The sequence below is a fragment of the Pan troglodytes genome, chromosome 5 (assembly GCF_028858775.2).
Source record: "Pan troglodytes isolate AG18354 chromosome 5, NHGRI_mPanTro3-v2.0_pri, whole genome shotgun sequence".
NCBI lineage: Eukaryota > Metazoa > Chordata > Mammalia > Primates > Hominidae > Pan > Pan troglodytes.
Genome location: NC_072403.2, coordinates 180002287 through 180028569, shown reverse-complemented (window position 1 = coordinate 180028569; position 26283 = coordinate 180002287). Strand labels below are relative to the sequence as shown.

Here is a 26283-nt window from a genome sequence, read left to right as displayed (position 1 = left end):
TGTTTAAGCCCCCAGTCTGTGGTGCTTTGTTCTGGCAGCCCTCACAGACCAATTCATTGCTCCTAATTAAGAGGAACAATCATTTCAGAGCGTGCCTTCAGGCTTGAATGGTTCCACGCTGTTTCCAATAAAGCCAGTTCCTTTGGGAAGAGCTTCAGAGCAACCTTTTCTTCCCTGTGGACTGCCCTGCTCTCTGGTCTTTTCAGTTTGCCTCTTTTTACAGAACTGTGTCCTACAGTGGAGCTGGGCACAGCAATTGGATCCCAGCCTTCTTAGCCTGCTGTTCTTGGGCTAGAGCCCCATCCGATGAGTAGGGACTGGCTGGAGGAAGGGGGCTGTCCATCATGCTCACCAGGAATTTAGCCTCTTCAACTGGGTGCTGGGGTGAGAAATGCTGGCATCTGTCCCTCCTGGTGAGATAAGGGGACCCTTGGGCGGGAGCTGAGGGGAGAGCGAGCCCTGTCTCCTTGGCCACAACCACCAAGAGTGGGGCTTCTGTCGAGATGAGCTGGGGTGGGGGAAGGAGGGAGCCACAGATGATCATTATTCTTACGGAGTTTCAGCAGACTTTCTTGAATAAATATTTGTCATCTGATGTATGCTGTGAGGACTATGCTCTGATTTTTTTTTAACTCTTACTCAAATTCCTATCTAAGGGGTCTGGGGAGTCATGCCCTACAAATCATAAATTCTTATCAGATGGGTTTTATTTAACCCTATATATTGTGACTTGCTTTCCAAACCTGACTCGCGCATAACATTACGAGACAAGGAAGAAAGTCAAAATATTTTACCCCAAAAGCATGTTTCTTTGCCATATTTTGAAATGGTCCTGCAGAGCTGTCCGTTGTTGGGGGACGTGTACATCTGTAAAGAATCTCTGTTAACATGGTTAGATCTTTCTTCCAGGCCCTCCCAATCCTGAAGAAATGAACTAGAGTCTAGCACCTTTTAAAGATCTAAATAGGAAACATTTGTCACCTATTGTCTCCAAGGGCAGCCACTATGAGGCTTCAAAAGAACCTTGGTCTCCACAGTCTTTTATCTTAACCTGAACATTTCCTTTCTACTGATCCCAGGTCTTCAGAGAAACTCAACCAATTGTCAACCAGAAAATGTTTACATTTACCTAGAGCCTGGAAGCCCTCCCCCTGCCCTTTGACCTGTCCCGCCTTTCTGGGCAGAACCAATGTATTTCTTAAACGTATTTGATTGATGTCTCCTGCCTCTCTAAATTGTATAAAACCAAGTTGTGCCCCGGCCACCTTGGCACACGTTCTCAGGACCTTCTGAGGGCCGTGTTACAGGCCGTGGTCACTCATATTTGGCTCCGAATAAATCTCTTCAAATGTTTTCCAGAGTTTGACTCTTCGTTGACAGCTGTTCGCACAATTTCCATTAAAACCTGGGTGGTTGTCCCCATTTTGCGCGTTTTGCTCAGGTTTCCGGGGCTCCGGCCACCCCGGGTGTCCCCGGGCGGTGTTCTCCCTCCATGGCCATTACTGCGCTTGAACCACTGCCCTCCACAGTGTGACATTTTCAGAATAGGAATTTAATCTCATCTTCCCACACTTCTCACGATCCCTCCGACGGTGGCTCCGTGCCCTCAAAAGAAGGATGATCCCTTACTGGTCCCGCCTGACCCGGGGGAGCTCGGCCCCTTGCTGAGCTGTCAGCCTCAAGCAGTAGCTGCTTCCTGCGCTGACCCCTGCCCCGCACACAGCACTGCTGGCCGCAGCCTCTCACCGAGAGCTCCTGCCCTCAGCCTCCAGCCGGAGGACTCCCCATCCCAGCAGAGCTCAGCTCAGCGGGCACGCGCACGATGCAGAAAATCCTTGATTTCTCAGATTAGGCGACGGCTGAATTATAAACACGTGTAAGAGCACGCACCTCCACTTCCCAGCGTTCTGTATTTTACAACCATTCTGTGTTTATTTCATTGATCTACTTCCCGGATTCAACTGTATACTCCAAGAGGGCAGTGACTAGAACTTTATCTGTCCCGGCTTCACTACTGTGCTCCCAGCACGTGCACAGCACCCAGCAGACAGTTTTAAAAGCCGCGGAGGCCCCAGGTGGGAGGGGAGAAGAGGTCCCGGGTGGGAGGGGACAGCAGGCCCCGGATGGGAGGGGAGAAGAGGTCCCGGGTGGGAGGGGACAGCAGGCCCCGGATGGGAGGGGAGAAGAGGTCCCGGGTGGGAGGGGACAGCAGGCCCCGGATGGGAGGGGAGAGAAGGCTCCGGTGTGGGAGGGGGGAGGGGGAAGGGGGTAGGAGGTCCCTGGTGGGAGGGGAGAGGAGATCACAGGGAAGTCCAGGGCCTCAGGTGGAGGTCAGTGGTGGGAGGACAGAGCAGGTCCACCACCCCTAGGTCCTGGAAGCCTAGACGGGAGGGGACAGATCACGTGGGACGTTTGCGTCCAAAGCTGGCTACCATCCAGTGAAAGTCTCAAGCCCACCCGATTCTCCCAGGCCTCCGCGTGGAGCCTCTGAGGGGGGTCCCTCCTCCCTCCCCCCACTCAGCCACACTTGGCTCTGCAGCTGCCGGGTCCGTCGCTCCCAGAAGCCCCCCCACCGCCCGCTCCCCGCCGGCATCGCCTCTGCTTCTGGCCTCCTCTCACTGCCCCCAGTGACCAGCACAGGAGCGGGCGTTGGGGAGCACGAGGCGGTGGCTCAAGGCGGGAGCGAGGGGCAGGAAGAAATAGCAGGAAGACCCAGGGGCAGGGGGCCGGTATTCAAGCGTAGAGGAACGTTTCATCCCTTCTGAATCCCAGGCCTCGCTGGACCACGGGCCCGCCAGGTTCTCCCGCAACTTGCGGAGCTCCTGGACCGGCCCTTCCCAGAGGCGCAGCAGAGTCCCAGGAGCAGGAAGAGGAGGGGCGAGCACAGTCCTGCCTCCTCCTCCCCCCACACTGCAGGGGGAATGACCCCCACTGCCTCCTCCTCCTCCCACACTGCAGGGGGAATGACCCCCACTGCCTCCTCCTCCTCCCCCACACTGCAGGGGGAATGACCCCCACTGTCTCCTCCTCCCCCCACACTGCAGGGGGAATGACCCCCACTGTCTCCTTCCCACACACTGCAGGGGGAATGACTCCCACTGTCTTCTCCTCCCCCCACACTGCAGGGGGAATGACCCCACTGTCTCCTCCTCCCCACACACTGCAGGGGGATTGACCCCCCACTGCCTCCTCCTCCTCCCACACACTACAGGGGGAATGACTCCCACTGTCTCCTCCTCCCCCCACACTGCAGGGGGAATGACCCCCACTGTCTCCTTCCCACACACTGCAGGGGGAATGACCCCACTGTCTCCTCCTCCCCACACACTGCAGGGGGATTGACCCCCCACTGCCTCCTCCTCCTCCCACACACTACAGGGGGAATGACTCCCACTGTCTCCTCCTCCCCCCACACTGCAGGGGGAATGACCCCCACTCTCTCCTCCTCCCCACACACTGCAGGGGGAATGTCCCCCACTGTCTCCTCCTCCCCCCACACTGCAGGGGGAATGACCCCCACTGCCTCCTCCTCCTCCCACACACTGCAGGGGGAATGACCCCCACTGTCTTCTCCTACCCCCACACTGCAGGGGGAATGACCCCCACTCTCTCCTCCTCCCCACACACTGCAGGGGGAATGACCCCCACTGTCTTCTCCTCCCCCCACACTGCAGGGGAAATGTCCCCCACTGTCTCCTCCTCCTCGCACACACTGCAGGGGGAATGTCCCCCACGGTCTCCTCCTCCTCCACACACTGCAGGGGGAATGACCCCCACTGTCTCCTCCTCCCCCACACACTGCAGGGGGAGTGACCCCCACTGCCTCCTCCTCCCCCCACACTGCAGGGGGAATGACCCCCACTGTCTCCTCCTCCCACACACTGCAGGGGGAATGACCCTCACTGTCTTCTCCTCCCCCCACACTGCAGGGGGAATGTCCCCCACTGTCTCCTCCTCCTCCCACACACTGCAGGGGGAATGACCCCCACTGCCTCCTTCTCCTCCCACACACTGCAGGGGGAATGACCCCCACTGTCTTCTCCTCCCCCCACACTGCAGGGGGAATGTCCCCCACTGTCTCCTCCTCCTCCCACACACTGCAGGGGGAATGACCCCCACTGCCTCCTCCTCCTCCCCACACACACTGCAGGGGGAATGACCCCCACTGTCTCCTCCTCCCCCCACACTGCAGGGGGAATGACCCCCACTGCCTCCTCCTCCTCCCCACACACTGCAGGGGGAATGTCCCCCACTGTCTCCTCCTCCTCCCACACACTGCAGGGGGAATGACCCCCACTGCCTCCTCCTCTTCCCACACACTGCAGGGGGAATGACCCCCACTGTCTCCTCCTCCTCCCCACACACACTGCAGGGGGAATGACCCCCACTGCCTCCTCCTCCTCCCACACACTGCAGGGGGAATGACCCCCACTGTCTTCTCCTCCCCCCACACTGCAGGGGGAATGACCCCCACTGCCTCCTCCTCCTCCCCACACACTGCAGGGGGAATGTCCCCCACTGTCTCCTCCTCCTCCCACACACTGCAGGGGGAATGACCCCCACTGCCTCCTCCTCTTCCCACACACTGCAGGGGGAATGACCCCCACTGTCTCCTCCTTCCCACACACTGCAGGGGGAATGACCCCACTCTCTCCTCCTCCCCACACACTGCAGGGGGAATGACCCCCACTGTCTCCTTCTCCTCCCCACACACTGCAGGGGGAATGTCCCCCACTGTCTCCTCCTCCTCCCACACACTGCACGGGGAATGACCCCCACTGCCTCCTCCTCCTCCCCACACACTGCAGGGGGAATGATCCCCACTGTCTCCTTCTCCTCCCCACACACTACAGGGGGAATGACCCCCACTGTCTCCTCCTCCTCCCCACACACTGCAGGGGGAATGACCCCCACTGTCTCCTTCTCCTACCCCCACACTGCAGGGGGAATGACCCCCACTGTCTCCTCCTCCCCACACACTGCAGGGGGAATGACCCCCACTCCCTCCTCCTCCTCCCCACACACTGCAGGGGGAATGACCCCCACTGTCTCCTCCTCCCCACACACTGCAGGGGGAATGACCCCCACTGCCTCCTCCTCCTCCCCACACACACTGCAGGGGGAATGATCCCCACTGCCTCCTCCTTCCCACACACTGCAGGGGGAATGACCCCCACTGCCTCCTCCTCCTCCCTACACACACTGCAGGGGGAATGATCCCCACTGCCTCCTCCTTCCCACACACTGCAGGGGGAATGATCCCCACTGCCTCCTCCTTCCCACACACTGCAGGGGGAATGACCCCCACTGCCTCCTCCTCCCCCCACACTGCACGGGGAATGACCCCCACTGCCTCCTCCTCCTCCCACACACTGCAGGGCGAATGACCCCCACTGCCTCCTCCTCCCACACACTGCAGGGGGAATGACCCCCACTGTCTCCTCCTCCCCACACACTGCAGGGGGAATGACCCCCACTGTCTCCTCCTCCCACACACTGCAGGGGGTGTGACCCCCACTGCCTCCTCCTCCCACACACTGCAGGGCGAATGACCCCCACTGTCTCCTCCTCCCCCCACACTGCATGGGGAATGACCCCCACTGCCTCCTCCTCCCCACACACTGCAGGGGGAGTGACCCCCACTGCCTCCTCCTCCCCCCACACTGCAGGGGGAATGTCCCCCACTGCCTCCTCCTCCTCCCCACACACTGCAGGGGGAATGACCCCCACTGCCTCCTCCTCCCCACACACTGCAGGGGGAATGACCCCCACTGCCTCCTCCTCCCCACACACACACTGCAGGGGGAGTGACCCCCACTGCCTCCTGCTCCTCCCCACACACTGCAGGGGGAATGACCCCCACTGCCTCCTCCTCCCCACACACTGCAGGGGGAATGACCCCCACTGCCTCCTCCTCCCCACACACTGCAGGGGGAATGACCCCCACTGCCTCCTCCTCCCCACACACTGCAGGGGGAATGACCCCCACTGCCTCCTCCTCCCCACACACTGCAGGGGGAATGACCCCCACTGTCTCCTCCTTCCCACACACACACTGCAGGGGGAGTGACCCCCATATTTTAATGCAGTGGTTTCTCTGGTCACTCACGGTCCAGCACTAGCACGCAGCAGTTGCGGAAATGCTGTGGGTATGAGACGGCCTGGATTTTGAAGGCGCTGCATGAAAAAGAATGTAGAGAATCTGAATGCATTTTATGTATAGATTGCATGTTGAAATGATGCTGTTGGGATATATTAGGCAAAATAAAATATATCACAATTTATTACACCTCTTTCTACTTTTTTCATGTGACTCCTAGAAAACGGATGGTCTCTGGAGGGGCTGGTGTCAGGTCTTGAGGGGACTGATATGCTCCGGGCCTGTCCCGTGTCACAGAATGTGGCCAAAGGTTCCAGGAGAGTCGGTGGCAGTGGTGGACGGAGGCCTCGTCTCCTGCTGCAGCGTGTTTGTAATACATCAGGTCCGTATCACTGACTTTGTTTCCAAGCTTATTTACGTAGCAGCTGTTGGCTAGGCATGCACATAGGCCAGGAGAACTGTGGCGAAAAGGCCAGCTCACGCCTGGCAGAGGTGACAGGACACGGTGTGCGACGTGATCGCGGCGACCGTGTGGCATCGTTGGTTGGGAACATGGACACCAGCTTCTCATGGCCCCAGTGCCAAGGACGCCCTCCCTGACCAGACCCTGGGCTTCTCCACGCCCTTTTTCAACTCAGCCTTAAGTCTGCATCGCCGTGAGAATCCCCCACGCCTCCGTCCGACATCTGATCAGTTCTGCGTCCCCCGCCAATCCCCAGGTGATGCTGGGTTCCCCAGGCCTGACTTTAGGAAGACTCCCCATGGGTCAGTTTAGCCCGAGTGCCCTCCAGCCTTGCTGTATGCAGAGTTGAGTCCAGCTCCAAACTGCGGTGTTTTCTTCCCCCTATTACAAAGTTCTGGAATACAACCTGCTTTACCACTTTAATGACTCTGGCTCTGCCCGTGTCATTGGAAACCCTGCCAAGAGGTGTGACAAATCTGTTCCACCTGAGACAGCCAGAGGCCCCGTGTATGTACACAAGTCAGCCCCGCAAATGGTGTCCTCAGGAGCAAAGAATATTCAGGGCGGCCCATGTCCAGTGCTGCCTGAGAAACTCCTCTTAGAATATGAGGCTGAGACAAATTCCCTCTGGAAGGTGCTTGCGTCTTGCTCTTCTGAATACATGCAACTGGTATGTGGTACCGAGCCTCCCCGCGCAGCACGCCCTCGCAATGCAGTCGGCCTGTGTGGTCCTCACCTTTGCACTCTCCTCTTCCTTCATTTCCTATTTTTGTTTGTATTCCACCAATCCCTTTTCTTGTCTTGCTACAAGAATTCTTGAGAGAGATCTGATCAAATCATTTATAGACTGCAGCCTCCAGCTGTCTGTGAGCAATCCGTCTACTGTACTGAAGATAGCATTCCTCTATGTTTTCTTGCATGGAAAGCTAATTTCAGAAAGTTATATTTAGTAACACTAAGCAAGATGTAAGTGGATGACTTGCAGGAGGGAAAGTATATGCAAAAAGTGAATTTTTAATTCCACGATTTCATGCAGTTTATTCCAAAAAGTCACACAACCCCAAAGATACATACTAGACTTCAGATTGAGAAGAATTTACCCAACAAATATTTATGGGTGCCTAGTCTGCAATGGGTGACGTGTAATTAAAAAACTGGAAAGAGAAATAAACATCTCACATCACAGGAAGGAGAGGCTGCTTCATTAAATAAGTCACTCTTTGTCCACAAAGACTTAAGAGGGCTCTGGACAGTCTCTGCATCGACGTCAGCAATTTCCCAATATTTAGGTAATGGCAGTTACAGAAATCAGACAAACCCAAAGTCCCGAGACTCCCTAGCTATGCTTCGCCTGTTCAGAACATGGTACGTATTTTGCTCAACTGAGCTAGGCTGTTTTCATATTTTGGGATCTATTCTCATACAAAAAAGATTGACGGGAGGAAGGTGGAACATTTTTAAAGCCATACAATTGACCCTATGGTTTCCCAGGTCTCTCTTTGGGCTGAGATTACTTAATATCTTATAATCATTTTTAAAAGTTCCAAGTTGAAGTTGGAACCACTGTCTCCAATTTAACATTCATTTAAGCCTGTAGTCTCTATAAAAGAATAAAACGTAAGATTTAGAAGAGCAGAGAAAAATAAGATCTAACCCACTGAAGACATGTGAAAGTAGTTTTCAAACTGAAAGCCATGGTTACCAATTTGTTTGAAAGCCAAGCTGAGTTTTGTCCTCTTTTCTAATCTGTTCTTTGGCATCTCTGTAGCTATGCAAACAACTCTAGAGCTTACCTGTGCCCACCCCAGCCCATGCCTCCATGCTCTCCTATCTGGGTGGCCACACCACCATCTGGTTCCTCAAAGCCTCCAACTCCTGCAGAAGCCTGCTCCGGGCTTCCATTCCTTCCCCTCCCATCCCGGCAACCAGAGAGACAGCCACTGACATCACCTGGGTGGCCCCAGCCCCTCCTCGAAACCCTGCAGAGGCTTTGCACTGCGTGAAGAAAACAAGTCACATTTCCTGCCATGGTCTTAGAAAATACACTCTTTTACCACCGGGTAGTGCCAGGTGGCCCCTGGCTCTCTCCAGCCCCTGCCTGCACCCTCCTGTTCTGGGGCTCTGGCTCTGGGCTCCCCTGATCTTCCTGAGGTTCCAGCTTACCTGCCTCAGGCTTCTCCTTCCATCTGCAAGGCTTCTCAAGAGCATCACTTTCTCAAAACAGCCTACCATCTCCCAGGAACTTCATTAGACCTCCAGGTGTCCCCTGCACTTCTTTACTGTTAACAGTTACTATGTATCTGCATATGTAAATGGAACATGTGCTTCCTGGAGTGATGCTCCCTGGGTGCAGAGCCACGCTGTTTCAGGACAGCAGGTAAGCGCTGTGAGACCCGTCACCGAGGCAGGAGGCACCCGCAGGCTCCCATAAACATCTGCTGAATTAAAGAAGAAACCGGCTTCAATTCCCAATCTCAAGTCCAGTATGTCCCTTTTGAGGTTATGTGATTTTTGGAATAAACTGGATGAAATACTGGAAATAACAAAACTATCACTTCTTGTACATCCTTTCCCTCCTCCAAGTCACTCGAATTAAATTTTGCTTAATGTTTACTAAATATAACTAAATCTTTGAAATCAGTTTTCCACTCAATAAAGGATAGAGGAAATTGTGTCCAACGGCGCACACCAGAAAATGATTAAGTGCTTGCTGGTCCGTATGACAGACCACTGTAGGGCAGTACCATTATTTCCACTGACAGCAACAGAAACACAAGCCTTGAGAAGAAAAAGGAATCTGTAATAATACTCAGGCTTCCTAAGTTTTTGTATCCCCAAACATTAAAGTCCCCTTTCAAGCACTAAAATATAGTAAAAGTGAATACTATAGTTCTAATCCACAAACATCTCGTTCTATCAAAAAGGTCTCCACAAGTTTCTACAACCCTAAGACACACTCCTTCCTTCATGAACGTCCTTATTTTTACAATACATGGACTACAGTCACCCTGCTGTGCAGCACATGGATCTGAAAACCTATTCCTTTTGTCTATCTGAAACTTTGCATCCTTCAACCAACAACCTCCCATCCTTTTCTCCCCCCATAAAAGCTCTAAAAATTCTCTATCCCTGCCCTGTCCCATCCCCCTGCTCACAGGCCATTAAAAGGTCCACTGGAAATAGGCAGAGGCAGGAGATGGCGCAGAGGCAGCGCTGAGCCCTGTCCACACAGAAGGTCCCGCCCGCACATGCCCAGGCCTCCCGCAGCTCCCAGGTCCTCACAATGTGACTCGTGTAGTTTTACAATCAAACATACCCTTTTACACGAGGCCGTCCCGAGTGGGTTCTTGCACTAGGACGCTTCTCACCAGGATGCCTTATGTACACCATTTACTTATTACTACGGATATTTTAGGAATTTCAAAGGGGCCACCAAGAGACAGTGTCACTGAGAAATGGCTTGAATGCCCACCTGAGCTTGCTGGGATCAAGGAAGCATCAGGAAAGCCCGGGCAGCAGAACGGCTTATGAGACTCAGACACCACCCGTGAGCTGTGTGACGAGGCACACGACACGTCCCCACAAATGAAAACCACTGCCTGACACAGAAATCATACTCAGTAAGTGTTTAATGAAGAAGAGACAGATGGAAAGAGACGGGTGAAGAAGGCTGATGTTACAAATATAAACTTTGTCAGCACTTTCAAAACAATAGCAAATACACTTAAATACATACAAAGTTTATTAAAAATAGGTTGCAACTGAAATACAGTAGAAATGGAAAACTACAGCAGTTTTGATGTTTTCTCATAGTAATGCACAGTTCTGAAAAGCACTTTTACACATATTCACATTTGACCTCACTGCCCAAAGATGGCCAAATCCACTTGTGTATGGGTTTCACCACCACACATACAAATATCCCTGTATGTAGATATTTACATGTATCTGCATGTTCTCCTGTGTATTTTTCTATATATTAACAGAAAAGTAATTCATCTGCATCTCTTTAAAGAAAGTGTGGATTTAGTCACCATAAGGCTGCCAGTGTCCTCAAGATATTTGGGAGGTGCCTGCTTTTCCTAGAACTTCTGCTGCAAGCAAGCAAATCCTTCCTAAACACTCAGAACCATTTCACTCTCTTACTCAAACAAGGAAATGGTAAGAGCACACTTTCAAATAAAAACCCTGATAGAGGTAAAAAAATATTTACACTTGCATTTTTAATGATTTATCATACAACTTTTATTAAAAGTGATTTCGAAGGCAGTAAAAAGCCCCTATACCTCTCTTTGAAAGTGTGCCTATTTTCCTAACATATGTATGTGTAAGAGAACATTCTCTTTGAAAGTGTGCCTATTTTCCTAACATACGTATGTGTAAGAGAAAAATATGGTACAGAAAAATCATTTGGACTCCACCAAGGGCTTTGTCAAATAGAAAATTTGCTTGTAATCACAAAGTAATTTATCATCTTAACACCAGACAATATAAAACACACTGAGGTCCGTCTCCCCAACATCAGCCACATATCCATAGCTGAAGAAATGACAGTGGTAACTAATAATTCAACAAATTAAAATTAAATAACTCTATTATAGTATAAAAATAGCTTGAACTTCCATATGAGTTATTCTTACAATATTTAAGTTACAGATGCCCTGTAATTGAATTCCTTCCTTGACGGCATACAGATGAAAATCGATTTCTTTTTCAAATTTAAAATTTCTGAGTGACAGCTGTGCTTGAGGGGTCCCTACTCATCTCCCATTCTTCTGTCATTCCCAGTCACACGAACATTGCTCCAATAAAGATATCTTCTTTTACAGACGCCTTGGAGCAGCTGAAGTATTAGTGAACTTTCCAAGGTAACTGTCATCTTTAAATTTACCAGTGATTTATTAAGTCTAACAATAATCTGGTATTTATAAAAATAAAATCCCCTAAGCTTAAATCCTCAAAATTTTCTTTCAGAATTAAAATTAATCAAATATTTAGAATTGATCAGAAGAGCTCAAATTTGCGAGGAATGAGATGGAACAGTCTCGGACGTGCGTCATCGCACAGGAAGCTTTGGCTTAAGCCACTTCACGATGCAGACTAGAAGGATATTGTGGGAACAGACACCATCAGGGGACATGGGAGGAGCATGTTGTCATATGTTCCTTCCCGGGTAGAAGAGTGTGTGGTCACTACTAAACAGTGCCAATAATAGTCTGAATAGTTCAAGCTATTCTCTGCTTGACAGCTAAAATAAAGTTTCTGAAAAAAACAGAAACAGAACTTCTTTGTGCTCCTCGGTTGATGATGAGGGGAAGATGGGAGAGAAGACACATCCATTCTCTTCTCCTGCCCTTAGTTCTGTCCCCTTTGAACTCAGGACTCCAGAAAAGAAACCAACAAAAAACTTACCCTCATGTGAGTTAGATAATTAAGAAACTAGACAGTGTTTAAATTACATAAATGGCAATCTCATGGTAAAGTAAAATAAAATTTCTTGGAATTGAAACATTTCTAAATCCCAACAATTTTAGAAACAGAAATTGTAAATCACTTAGAAATATAACCCCCTTCCTCTTTCCTCTTCAAACTCGCACCTACAAACCCACAACTGAAAAGATTTTGGGGTAAATACAAAGTGTTCTCCTCATTTTCTTTCACTTTGTGTTCAGTTCATTCTCCAGTTCTGTTAATTTACGAGAAGCTTTCACTTTATTGGATACATCTTGACCTTGTGAAAAAAGACGCTGGCGTTCCTTGAATGTCAAGTTTTCAGGGGCCCCAGAACTTCCAGGTGAATCTGCATCTTGGCTGCAGAAGAGGGCAATATCAAAGATTACTGGACAAACTAGAAACAACCTGTCAACAATTACACACGTTTGCAAAATGGGCGATTAAAATTTTCACTCATTCTTTGTTAAATTGTGCTATAACCTTTCTTATAATCGAAATCACAGGGGCTGTATTTAAACCCATCTAGAAAAAAAGGGCAACATGTTCTCTTGGCTAAAACATTAACTTTTCCCGGTCATAGTCAACTCTCGAAAAACTTGTAAGTTAGATTTTAGCAAGCAGGCGACTCTTACCAGTTAAACAAGTGTAACCTGAGGGGTACAGTTTTAAAATACAGCATTTTAAGGCATCTTACATGTACCTGAGAGGCATCTATAAATATGCCAAATTTAATAATAAGTTATAGAATGGTACTGATGATTTTTCTGGTGAGTTCAAATTCCATGTTTTAAGAACACTTGGGGCAATAGCATTCCTAATTACAATCCAGGTGAGGTCACAGAGTGAAACCATGAAGTCTGTTTACATAATCTCAAGGTGCCGTGAAGAGTGAAAGGGCTCATCAGGTACAGATGAAGTTCCTCATCTAGTGCAACCGTCCATACCTTTTAGAGCGCTTCTCTTTTGCATCTCGACAGGCGTCATGGGCTCCAACAGCTGCTCCAGTAGATCCTGGGTAAGAGTTTGGTCCTTTTCCATGAAAGAAACAGTACAAGTTAAAGTACCTGATTATTTCTAAGCTTTACTCATGATAAAGATGCAGTGCTCAGAGAATACAAAAATACCTTTACTGAGTAAGTAGGAAGGTAAAAGACCCTTCATATTGTATCAAAGTTTCATCAATTTGAAATTCATCCCTGTTGGTGGCCTGAGTAATCCAATTACTACTCTCAAGAGGTGCTAAAATATTGACCTGACGCCCTTCACTATGAGGGAGGAATACTGCCCACTGGCCCAGCTCTGCCTCTGACTGGCAGAGCAACTCTGGGTGAGTGTAACATCAACCCATCGGCAACATTTGCCCTGTTCCTACTGGCTTCGGTGGATTGTTGAGGATCAAAAGATGTGATGCAGATACAAAGTTTTCAATGTATCCAAGTAATAATGTCACTAAGTGTATCCAAGTAACAATCAATGTTATATTGTTAAAATCATAATGCAGTAAATCAGTGTTAATGTATTTCTATTAATTGTAGCATTAGAAAAATTCACACTGGAAAAATCTGACAGTGTAATTCAGGCTGCAGTAATAAATGCTCAAACTATTTAGCAAATACTGACAGCAATGAATATTGGATTAAACAGGCCACAAAAGTAGTACAATATTTTCACATTAAAATTCTTTTTCAAACAACTTGCACAAAAATACATTTTTGTTTCTCCTCTTCTACAAAAGGACCTGCTGTGCAGAACTCATCTGATGTGCTGCAGACGGGACACAGCTGCCTTTTGAAGGCGCCTCTCTGCACTGCACCTTCACTCAGGTTTCCCACCACCCTGCAGAGGGCGCCATCCTCAGCAAAGACTCAAAAGATTCAACAGAAACACATCTCCACCTTATGACAATTTATAGCGGGCCTTTAGATAAATTACCGCATGGAGACATTTTTTTCAATTTTAGTTCCAAATTTTTTATCTTGCTTAGTTTTAAAAACATTGTATTATATCTTTTGAGCTTTGTTTTAAGAATGATACTGGCTTTTTCCACTGGTAAAACTAATTCTTCTGAATTTTCGGAACTTTTAGACTTAAGAGTATCAAATACCTTCAGCTGACTCTCTATGAATACTCCAAATCACAGATCATTTTCAAAAAGCTTTAGTAATGAATCTTTCATATAGTGCTATGTTCAAATCTGGCATTACTCATTCACATCCTAATGCTGCTCCTCTCACTGTCCAGTGGAAGAAGCCCAGTCCATCTGCAGAAGCATGCTTTACCAGAGCGCTCGCGACACAAACAGAGCTGAGCAAGGAATGAGACCATGCTAGTGAAATGAGGAGGACACAAGGTCGGAATGCGCTCTGCACACGGTGCAGACGGCTCTGTACATTACGAAGAAGTCTTCAAAGAGGTGGAGCAATCAGATGTCGGCTATGACCTGGTCCTGTGAGGTACTTCATGTGTGCAGTAAAATAAGGGTTAGTGGTAGGACTGAGAGCCAAGATGGTGAGTAGTGACACCTCACTATAATACTTGGCTACCAAACCTCACATTTCTGTCATGACACATAAAAAAAATCTTAGGTTCAGCTTATAAAATTCAATACAAGGAGACTGATGGCATCCTGCTTCAAAATTCACTATTATTCCGTACATTTCTCTAAAAGGTACCAAACTGTAGATATTTACAACAGATATTTCATAAAATGATTTAATCCTGGCTTCCAAAGTGACTCAACCTAAATATTATTATATATTAAACCTTCAAAGTAGACCAAAGCTCTGATCCAGGGGGGCAGGGAAAGACAGAATTCTGGCAAAATTAATCTGTTATTTGTAAGGGTGACAGTTACACTGAGTCTTAGAATATTCGACAATTTCAGAATTGTCGAGTCCCATGCATTGCTTATGCAGAATGATGCAGGATTTAGAAGAAGACTCTCATACACTCACTAAAAGTAATACTCCTGTATTTGAAGATATTTAGTACCAGAATTCCAGTTTCATTTAAGGTAAGATTAGTGTGAAATCTGAATCCTTATGAATTCAGCTATATTTTAAACATGCTGTCTTGAAAACAATGACTACTGAACCCACGCCTGTGACAGCCTCTAGGCCCTGTCCCCTGCAGAACTGTCCTGCTCTACAGTCAGCGTAGGGGTTTCCCTAACGGCAGCTGCACGCCTGCTAAGGTCTGGCTGCTGGTGTTACTAGGTGCTAAGAGTGCAAGTAACAGGAAGGAGTGAAGCCAGTTAGAGGAAAAGGGGATGAGAGGAATTTCCCTGTAACTGGGGTCTCTGGACCCTGGCGTGAGGCAGCCTGCACGGAGGTCATGAAGCCAACAGTGAACCAGCTTAGCGGATGCTCCGGCCACACCAACCAAACCACCATGAGAGCGCATGATTTATTCCACAGGCTACTTAATCCAGAACAGAAAGTTCTGCCAACATTAAATAATGGAAACTTATAATAGAATTATAACCTTTGTCTCTAGAGACACTACAGTGTGTGAAAAGCACTTGTTCAAACAAATAGAAGATCATTTGTAGAGAGAGAAAATGAAAGCCAAGACCAACAGTACTTCAAGTGATTTGGGAACAACAGAGAAGGACTGATTGTCAGATGATCAAAGAAATGGAACTTTTTAAAGTGTAAAAGAAATCGGAGTACTAAGATATCTACCAAAGAGTATTAGCACAGAACATCACAATCAGAGGCAGAGGAGGATCACCATGCCGAGACCAGTGATCACATGACATCCAAATTCCAAGGCAAGTATGATCGCCATGGACCATACTACAGGGCAAGTGTGCAGAGAGATGCTGAGGTTCCAATCATTAAGACAAAGAGAGCTGATTTGTCACTCTTTTACCTCTACCTTTGCAGTGGCTGGGATGGTAGGAGCTGGATTTTTTTGGAGGGGGCGGGGGCTGGCCTTTTTTGTGAGCAGTACTGTTGGCTTTGGCTGAGGGTGGCTGGAATGAGTTGGAGAGAAAGATGCCATCGGAGGCCGGGCGTGGCTGGCAGGGGGGTGGCCGTGGTTTAAGAGGGGCAGGAAGAAGGTCCCCATGAGACTTTCTTGTGCTGGAGTACTTATCCTGACCTGCTAGGCTGCAGTCCTCCTCCTCCTCCTCCTCATTGTATGCAACAAACTTGGCAGTGAACAGCGAGTCGGGGGAGAGGACCTGTGTTTTGAGGTAGGAGGCGTTTCGCTGAGGCGGGGGAGGAGGGGCGCCGGGCGCGGGGGACGGGGACGGGGGCTCGTAGTCCCGGGGAAGCGGAGGGCGGCACAGACCGGGCGCCTCGGGTTCCAGCAACCTGCGCGCCGCCTCGTCGTGCTGTCTGCGCCTCTCGGCTTCCAGGCGGCTGTAATACCCTTCTTCCTGTCGCCTCTGCGGGCGGGAATAGACAAGAGTGCAAAGGTCAGAGGTGAGAAGGGAACAGCCGACCCACTGGGCCTTCAAAGGGAACAATCCTCATCATCACACTGACGTCAAAGTTTAATAGTTACAATTACAATGTCACAGAAGCAGCAGGTCAATCCAGAGTCTTCTCCCTAGACTTACAAGTACATTAATACTATTCTGGATTATTTGACAGAAAACTGCTCAGAAGCACGGAATGGATTCTCAGCCTCCTGCTTCCCAGTCACTTATGCCTTTCCATTATCCCAGTGGACTGAATTCTCCTCTGCTTTCCTTCTTTCCTTCCTCCACGCTCCTGTTACTTCCTTCTCTCTCTCCTCTTCTGATTTTGGCAGGATATTAACTTACCTGTTACTGCTGTGTTTAAAGATAATGCAAAACTAAAAATAGGCTGTCACTGGCTTTCTATGGCCAGCACTTTCCAAAAGGCAAACTTGCACTCTTTTTCACTGAGCCCCCATGAATGCAGAAGAGCAGTCCTTCCTGGACAAGGAGGACATGAGTGAACCACCCTGTTTACTTCAGTTATCAGGAAGGAGATTAACAGGAAACCAGAAATGAAAAAAAAAAAAAAAAAAAACACTCATTCTCCCAAAGTAACAATCTAACAAACATGCTTTCCATAGTTCTTAACTTGTATTTCAAATCTTAAGAAACTCCCTAACAGACAGAAAATTAGAGAGCCAGGAATTAACAGCAACAGCAACAAGATATTCAAATATATTTTGACACATACTGTACATTTTTTTCTGACATACATCTGCACAAACTACAGTTGACAGTGTTAAAATTCTTTTAACATTAAAAAAGGTAACAGCACAGTTTTGTTAAAGATTGACAAAAGTTTTAGAGCACAAGAAAAAAGTAAATAAGAAGGGGGATGAAAGAGCAAACAGAATAAACTGCCTCGAGTAAATGTTTAATGCTGTGAAATGAAGTACAATGAATTGTAAATTTGTTCAACCAAAGAAAACTAATTTTAGAGACCTTGCTGGCATTCAGTGAAAAGTTGTTAGTCCCTGTTTTCAATTTCATCCTGTATTTTCTCCCTACTCCCTCTAGAGCTACACACACACACACACACACACACACACACACACACACAGAGTGAATACGCAATGTCACTCCTTCACCTTTTGAGGGAGAAAACTCTTAAGAATAAATGCCAGCCCCAATTACTGCCCTGAGCCCAATTTTTCATTGAATCTTCTTGCTCTATGTTTAGAAATCCTGAAGGAAAGACTCTCATCTTCTTGTCTACAAAAAGTAAGTGTTCCCTTGGAGTGAGGAATAAACCAGAATGACTTCTTGTGGCTTTTAAATGGAACTATCAAGAATCTTAGTATTAACATGAAGAACAGTTGCTTGGTAACATTTTAGGAAGAAATCAAAATATCCTCTTTTAGTTATACCAAGAGCAGATACAATTACAAGACGACTTTATTCTACCCAACAAATGAATGGCACATTTTTCTATAACAAAGCAAACCCATGAGTTTTGGACATTCTGATATAAAAATAGGTTATTCGCCTTTTTACAGTGACCACTTAATTATAGAAGCAGTTACTAACACAAGTGTATTTCACATAATCATGAGTTATGAAAACACATTGGAAAAATTAAATAACCCAAGAGTTTCTCAGCATAGGAAAAACATGGCCTGGTCCTCTCTGCATGTGCACTGTGCTGCCATGACAACCCAGCTGCCCCCGCCGAGGCTCCGGCGTGGCCAGGACTGGGCCCAGCTATAGCAATGGGCACTGTGCACGGCCTGGGACAGCCAAGCTGGCACTGACCTGGAAAAGCACAGCCCTCCAAGCAGCCAGGGAGCGCTTTCATGGAACAGCAAAGCAACAGCAAACACCACCAACACTTAGACATCAAGCTGCTCAGCATTTTGGAAATCTGATTTCCTTAGAAAGATCATCAATGTTGACTTACCATTACACAAGTGAAAGACTCACAGGGGAACCTAATCCTGAAAGCCAAACTCTTTGAGGACTTCAAATGCTGTTCAGATTCAACAGATAATATGATGATAAACTTAGAGGGCAAAGGTCTACACAATGCAGAAATCACCAATTTCAACAGAGGTGAGTGTCCTTACGTTATTCACTCTACTCCATTTAAGTGAAGTCACATCATGTCTATCAAGCTTACTCTTAGATTGTTCTGTATCCTAATAGAGCATATCACTACAAAAAACTCCCTACAAGTTCTTTTCTGTGAACAGTACACTGTTCTATTAATATAGTTCACTAGACTATCAAAGAAGGAATTATTAATACAAACTAAATTTTCCGCCATCAGAAGTTGTAACACTGAAAGCTTCTACCTTCATAGAAGGGAAGTAACAGAGAAGAGCAGCTTCTCTCAAACCACACAGAGCAACACGCAGTCCCCTCGGGATGAAACAGGCCCCCACAGGGAGCTCAATGGCTACAGCCTCTTCATCCAGAGGGCATCGGCCACACACACAGGACAAAGGGAGATATGGAGAGAAACATCTCAAAATCCCCATTTCTCAGAATGTCAAAATTCGCTGTCATTTTAAAATTCAATTAAAAGGGTTACTTGATTTAAAAACACACACACACGAAAATAAATAACTTAGGATATTTACTGGATTACATACTAAATTTTCCTGTATCATGTTTTCTAAGCCATCTGCTCTCTTTACCATCAACCAGAAGTGAGTGATTTGAGTAAACCATCTATTTGAAATGTTGAATGGCAGCCAACTGTCTTACTACGCTCCTACTGCTTCCCACGGTCCACATGCCATTTAAGCAATCACTGAACAAATGTCACCTTCACAATGACAAGCTGGGCCATGTTCAGTAAAGATGAGTGCCCGAGGAAACGAACCCTTTGCAAAGAGGCTCACTGCTACACACGCCCAAGAGTTCAGAAGTTTGAAGGAGACAAAACTTGGCAGGTAAGGGGGTCTGGAGACAGTCCAGAAGAGAGGTAGGTGGGCCAGATGGGGTAAAGTTGCTGGTCCAATCACAAAGCTGGGGGAGCCAGGCCCTGCTCTGCCTCGTGCTTCTTAAGAAACACAGAACTTCCAGCCCGCTCTGCCCCAGCCAATCGATTACGTTCAGGCTAACTTGGTAAAATTCTAGCTGCCCTTAAAGGACCATAACCTTTTCTTCAGCGTCTCGTTTTGTTCGCTCCTCCTCCTGCCGCCGGCGCTCTTCCTCTTGCCTCGCTCGGTCTTCCGCTTCCCGCTTGCGCATCTCTTCTAACTGCTGCTGCCGCCTCCGCTCCTCGTCCTGCAACTAACAACAGGCTGACATTAATCTCCCTCCACAAACTCCACCAGCACAAGACATAAAATGCACACATTAAGACAAGTAGACACACATATACACATACACACACACAGAAAGTTAAATATAAAATACCAGGTTAAAATCACTGCTGGAAAATAAAACTTTTTACAATTTTTTAGCTCTACAATTTTAAAATAAATTATCTAAAAACGGTTGCCACAAATCCCAGAGTTATTCCTCCATTAATCATGGCTATAAGATGGAATTTATCATCTACATTCACACATTCAACAAGCACAATTCTTTTACTGGAACAAATTTAGTTAACCCGTTCATGTAAATTAACAGGCTCAAACAGGCCCCACTTGATGGACCTGCAGAACACACTGAAACACCTCCTTTCCTCTCCCTTTTTAATTTCCACTATGAATATCTTGTAGAAGAGGGAGGCCCCCACTCGCCTCTGCATAGGTGGGACAGAAGCAGCATATGTGACTCCAGTGGGCCGGGCAGTCGTCCATCTTTCCTGGGGACCAAGACCCGCCACTCTCTCTCCTCTGCCCTTTACCATCAGCTCCCTCCAGATCCCACCCTGGACTTCAAGAATTCCCTCCCGACTCAGGACTACCCTACACTCTGCACCATGGACTCTGAACCTGAGATGGGAAGGAGCCCTATCTCAGCTCTCTTCTGTCTGGACCTAATGTTGACCTCTCAGTCAATACAATCCATTCTGTTTTCAGGTAACACTAGTCAAGAAGTTCTTATGTTAACAATTCATTACCTCATTGTTTCTCTTTTTGGTCATTCCAGTTCTGCCTTTTTGAAACAACACAGAAAGATACCTTTCCTTCATATCATTCAAATACTTAAGGATGTCCTTCAAATACCTAAGTCCCTTCTTTTCAATTTTTAGCTCCTTTATCCTTCTGCTCACATCTCTATGCACTATAGGTTGAAAATACCTTTTCCAAAGAGGAACCCTAGATTAACAACCAGTGCAGAACAGAAAGACTCTCCCTTTTGGTCCAGGATACACGCAGCTTCTGTTATTCTAGTCTAAGATAATGGTAACTTTGAAAACTGTGTTCTCCATTTACTTCTTATCTGGTATAGACCTGTGCTACAGGAACACCCACAGCTGTATTATCATACGTCATGAAGAAGTAATCAATATTTATAGGATTAAAATGAAACTTAAAGCCATCTAGTTCAATCTCTAACCACTGCAGGAATCCCTTACATAAAATTCCTACGTGTTTCAATTTCTACAGAATTACCAGTTTGTCTATAAATTGTTTGTAGCAGAAATATAACAATGTTAAGTGCTGGAATTTGAATTAATTTTGTATGTATTTTTTTTTTTAATAAAAATCAACTTCACTCTCCCTTGATTTCTGTGAAGAAAACACTCTATCTGGTGAGAAAGAATAAATTAACCTGTGTTACTAGGCTTTTTCATGTCAATAAACAATAATAAAACATCTTAGAAAAAAATTAAAATTGTCTTCTCAAAGAGACAAATAATTGAACTGTCTCTTTAGGACAACCTATCCATACCCCAAGAGGGATGTTAGGATGACTGGCTTTTAGGGGGCTTATAGCAGGAGTAGATGCCACTAAGAACCCACAAGGAAGCCGTCGGTGATGCCTTGCCCTTGAGTTGACAGAACCAGCCACAGCTCCCCACAGGCTTCCTGCACCAGGGGCCAGAGCAAAGGATGGAAACGTTCAGCAAGGATTTCAGGGGTCAGGAAAAACTAGGAGAACTAGGAGAAACAGCGCCAAACAAAAATAGCAAAATAAAGCAAGTGAGAATATTAAATATTCTACAGAAAAGTAATTAGGGTAGAATGTAAAATTGCATTAATGCAACATGGGCCTTTTCCTTATCCCACAAAGCACAAACTAATTTATGTTAATATTTTCTAGCCTCAATTAAAAATAAGTGCTGAGCAAGAAAGTGTTACACAATGATAGAGCCAATTACTTCTTTTAAACAGAAGTATATTTTAAGAAATCAGAACAATTATCATTTTCATAATTTTTTATAAATCTGTAAACAGGCATTTTCTTCTTAAAAACCTCTATTCTTCTAAATCTGGAATGCGGTCAGCAAGGAGCCTCCCCTTGTGTTCAGCTCATCAGTTACTATTCGTAAAGGAAGGCAAATCAACCAGCACCAGTGTCATCAAGGCAGTTTCTTTCCACTCTTTGGCTAACTCACGTATTTCCATCTCCAAAATATAAATTGTTTTGTTCTTCAAAGCTATGTTGCTTTACTCCCACCATTCACAAAGCATTAATGAGAAAAACGAGAATCTCTTAATTTACTCAAAATAATAGCTTAAAACAGTACACTGAATTGTATGGGTTACTCACATTCAGTAACAGTTAAAGGATATTTTAACTTAAATTACAAATTTAATCACCCAGCAATCCAGTGGCAAACTGCCTATTAGATTAGCACTTTGATTAAAAGAATGAAAAGTTACATGCTACCAAAATAGCCTTGCAGGAAGTGATCTTTGAGGAGAGTGCAGAATAGATTAAAAAATAACTATTACCCGATGAATCAAGACCATGCAGACTGAAAGTTGTTCTAAATCGAGAACTACACTGGGATTTGAAAGCCAGTATGTAGCAAGCTTGAACCAAGGTTCTGCTATATGGGTAGTCCACATTCCCCAAAACAGGTATTTTCAGGTTTTATATACATATATATATGTGTGTGTGTATATGTTGAGATCTGTGTGTTTATAATTTTGTATCATGAAAATGAAACTGGTATCTGAACATAAAATGGGGTCATAATACCCTTTACTTTTTGACAAATTACTGAAAACACGACTCTGTTAAAGCCCTTAAAAAGCCTTTTTCTCTACAGACTTTTTCTGCGTATGCTCCCTCCCTTTAAAAATGTCCACCCTAAAAAAATTTTAAGGACAAAAACATGAAGAAAACGCCTGATCATTTATTACAAATTAATGATTGAATCGGAGTACCTCTGGTAAGTGACATAACACCTGGTTTTTAGACCAAGCAAAAGTCTACTCTATGTCTTAGGGACCGATTTCCTCATTAGGAAACTGAAGTCCTCTCTCACAGTGGTAGAATGTATTAAATGACACAGGAAAAACCATCCACTGTAGCACCTGGTCCTCAGTAAGTGCTAGCTCCAGCTCCCTTCCTGTAGCACAGCCCACACACTTTTTTCAGATTTAAGTAAAATGACCATTTTATTAGAAGTTGTAAGATCTAGAGCTTAGCTGGTGAAACGCCCTTGTGGCAGAGACTTAACAGCGTAATCCACAAGTAAGACAGTGTGGCTCAAAGTGGCCTACAACAGAAACTTGAAGTTCTTTTAGGGCAACTGTTTTACGCAATCATACAAACTTTGTATTCCATTCTGTAATATATACATGTTGGTTTTAATACAAACATATTTCTTCTCCTAATTCCTTGAGTAAAACTGAGACTTCCTGAAGATGCACTGTGACTACACTGTGGCTCTGATATTCTGGGCAGGGCCCATTTTCATTCTAGAGGCACTCCAATTTGAATAGACAAAATACAGTCTGACTTCCCACACATAGATTTCTCTGAAGAAACAATTCTGAAATTAGGCTTCCTACTAATTCCTGCTTGAAATTTTTATAAGGCTTTTAATTCAACCCCTTCTATACCTGGGATGCTCAAGAGGGGCATGTCCAATTTCTACAGTTCCACGCAAAAACAAGCAAACAAAAACAAGAAAGTGGAAGAGGAGGGAAGACCTAGCTTGGGCTTTCATGTAAGGAAAGCAGCAGAACCACGGAACTCTTTGAAAACATCTTTTCACTGGTATTATTACCCCAAGGGGGAGGAATTTCTCCTGTGAGTTCTCATGTTTTCTGAGTCAGCAGATGATCCATTAAAACGTGTTAACAAGACAAACCTGAGCTTAGCCACTGAGAGATTTGTCAAACCAAGTAAATTTCGAGAAAATGGTTCCTGCCACTACAGTGTTACAAAAAGAGGCATTTTTGTGTCCTAGAAAGGGCACGTAATATGAATTCAGAAAACTCTCGTTAAAACCTTCACTCTCACCTGATCCATGTGATACAAAGCAGAGTATCCCTTATCCAAAATGCTTGGAACCAGAAGTGTTTCAAATTTTGGATTTTTTATTTTTGGACTATTTGCATATATGTAATGAGATTTCCTGGAAACAGGACCCAAGTCTAAATATGAATTGATTTCTGTTTCATATACACTATATATATAGCCTAAAGGTAATTTTATAACATATTTGAAATAATTTTGGACATAAAACGAAGCTTTGACTACAACCTCTCACTGAGGTCAGGTGTGGAATTTTCTACTTGTGGCATAATGTCGGTGCTCAAAGAGTTTTGGATTTTGGATTCTGAATTTTCAGATTAGGAATGTTCAACATGTACTGGCCAAGTCTCTCCCATGGTGGGTTTGGGGACCCTGGCTCTCACGTGCTCTGTGTGATACTGGGTCAATCTCTTCCATGCTGGCTTAGGCCCTTGTGCTCTGCCACAGAATAGCTTTGTCATGAGGAAATGAGAGGAATATATGCAGTTATGTGGCAACCTGGAGCAATGAAGGCACGAGTCCCACACCTTGTCATCAGGTGGAAGGACTAGCTACTTCTCGAGGCTGCAGCCAGGCAAAGCTGCAGCCACAGTCACGGCCACCTCCATGGTCCTAACTAACCGGCTACTCAAGTTAGAGACAGGTTCCAAGGCTAGGACAGAGTACTCTGCCGGGAGAAAGCAGACATCCTGACGAATTCCAGGTGTCCTGGATTTGCCCATGGGATATAAAGGAAAAGCCCTAACGACACAATGGGCTTCATCATAATCTAGTGCTGAAGGAGATCCCTCCAGCAAGTCAGACTTTGGTTTGAACATGACTTACACACCATCTCAGTCATTAAAATAGGAAACCTAGTAACAGCTTTACTCTTGAGACGCTAACAGTCAGGAAGGTCACACACCTTCGAGAGCTTGGGACCTTGGCCTGGAATACGATCCCACTCACTCGACTGCCTACCACACTCCAGAACTCTTCTAGAAACTTGGACAAAGTTCACTGTTCCCATGGAGGTGGCGCTACCCAGAAGAGACAAACATGCCTAATGATGAGTAATATGTATAGCATGTCCACAGAGAAACACACAGGACACAGTGAGGCCAGTGGGCCCCTGATACAAAGCTGCATGGGCAGGTGGGCCCCCCCACCAATATGAAGCAGTGGGGGCAGGTGGGCCCCCCCAGAAAGGTGGCATCTGAGAGACACCTGCATGTGCCAAGAGGGTCAGCCATGGAGACAGGCAGGGACCCTCCCGACAGCCCAACATGTGGAGGGTCACTAGAAGGCAGGCAGGCAGGCTGGAGGGCCAGTGGGCAAAGGTGTGAAGAGGAGATGAGATCCCAGCAAACTCAGACCGCCTGTCTAAGTGAAAGGAGAGACTTAGGAGGGCTGTGAGGACATTCTCGTGAGACTGCTGTATGCTATGTCAAGGCTGTCCTGTGAAGGGACTGGGGGATAGTACCGAGGGATCCTGCCAGTCTCTCGCAGTGACCCCGGCAGCAAAAGGAGAGAGGCTCTGGTCACGGGGGCACAGAGATTGGTCAGGTTGTGAGGAGGTCAAGCCAGTAGAGTTTCTGAACAGAGAAAAAAGGGGGTCATGCATGACTGTGAGGTTTCCTGCCTGAGCAACTCGAAGCATCAGCTGAAATGGGGAAGGCTGAAGGCAGAATGATGAGCAGTGCAAGGTGAGTGAAGCAGACAAAGATTTCACTTTGAGCATGCTGCATTCCAAAAGTCTTACTTGACTCCATGTGGAGATGTTACATGGGCAGGTGGATATCTGAGTCTTTAGTGTGCGAGAAGTTTGGACTAGAAATCAAATGAGGATATTGCTGGCATCAAAGTGGTGCTACCGTCTCAGGTCGGAAGTGAGCACAGAGGATGGAGAAGGTAGGCCCTGGACTGACAGGGGTGATGGGTCACAAAGAGACCAGAGGGAAGAGCAGAAACCAGTGCAGGCAGCCTCCCAACTTTATGAAACTCAGCTGCTTCCAAACAGGAAAAGACCTGTCTCATTTCTCTAATTACCTACCTGAAAATCCTGTGATGTGTCTAAGAAAATATCTTAAGAACCATACTGGGTAGTGTCACTCCCTATATAGTCACATATTTGCCCTTATCCTTATTAAGGAGAGGGCTAATATCTTCACAGATGAGGGTCTCCTAGGGTAACCTGCCAATTCTTACATAAAAAGAATTCTATATTTTTTTTTTTTTTTTTGAGCCAAAGTCTCGCTCTGTTCCCCAGGCTGGAGTGCAGTGGTGCAATCTCTGGTCACTGCAACCTCCACCTCCTGGGTTCGAGCAAGTGTCATGCCTCAGCCTCCTGAGTAGCTGGCATTACAGGTGCCCGCCACTGTGCCCAGCTAATTTTTGTATTTTTAGTAGAGACGAGGTTTCACCATGTTGGTCAGGCTGGTCTTGAACTCCTGGCCTCAGGTGATTCACCTGCTCGGCCTC

General features: G+C 46.5%; 4 protein-coding genes and 1 pseudogene across 40 annotated transcripts in view; 3 read left to right on the top strand and 2 right to left on the bottom strand.

The window, feature by feature from the left end:
• Nucleotides 1–3025, bottom strand: part of KIF25 (kinesin family member 25) — a 72914-nt gene extending 69889 nt beyond the window's left edge. Inside the window, 1 exon segment of the mRNA XM_024357516.2 lies at nt 2526–3025. Coding sequence (XP_024213284.2) covers nt 2526–2593 — 68 coding nt within the window. The 5' untranslated portion in view covers nt 2594–3025.
• LOC112209535 (salivary glue protein Sgs-4) lies at nt 2772–3813 on the top strand (the record flags this gene model as incomplete). Its single annotated transcript, XM_054686582.1, is given in 4 exon segments — nt 2772–2990; nt 2993–3122; nt 3376–3533; nt 3535–3813. Coding segments are annotated over 4 exon segments (786 nt in total), but the record flags the coding sequence as incomplete, so codon positions are not given.
• An 866-nt stretch (nt 3814–4679) lies between these two features.
• Nucleotides 4680–5428, top strand: LOC112209533 (mucin-2-like; annotated as a pseudogene).
• A 120-nt stretch (nt 5429–5548) lies between these two features.
• LOC104007081 (SUMO-interacting motif-containing protein 1) lies at nt 5549–6070 on the top strand. The gene is given in 3 exon segments (XM_024357514.2): nt 5549–5791; nt 5793–5955; nt 5958–6070. Coding segments are annotated over 3 exon segments (519 nt in total).
• Nucleotides 6071–10174: 4104 nt separating this feature from the next.
• The window catches only part of AFDN (afadin, adherens junction formation factor), a 145978-nt gene continuing 129869 nt past the window's right edge, over nt 10175–26283 (bottom strand). For 13 of the 37 annotated variants that reach the window (XM_016956634.4, XM_016956646.4, XM_063813683.1 and 10 more), the window contains 4 exons: nt 19591–19725; nt 15891–16410; nt 12962–13046; nt 10175–12374 (listed from right to left, as the gene is read on the bottom strand). In XM_016956634.4, coding sequence (XP_016812123.3) covers nt 12221–12374; nt 12962–13046; nt 15891–16410; nt 19591–19725 — 894 coding nt within the window. In that variant the 3' untranslated portion in view covers nt 10175–12220. The remainder of the gene's footprint in view (nt 12375–12961; nt 13047–15890; nt 16411–19590; nt 19726–26283) is intronic. The other 24 variants (XM_054686514.1, XM_054686516.2, XM_054686517.2 and 21 more) reach the window with 7 other exon arrangements.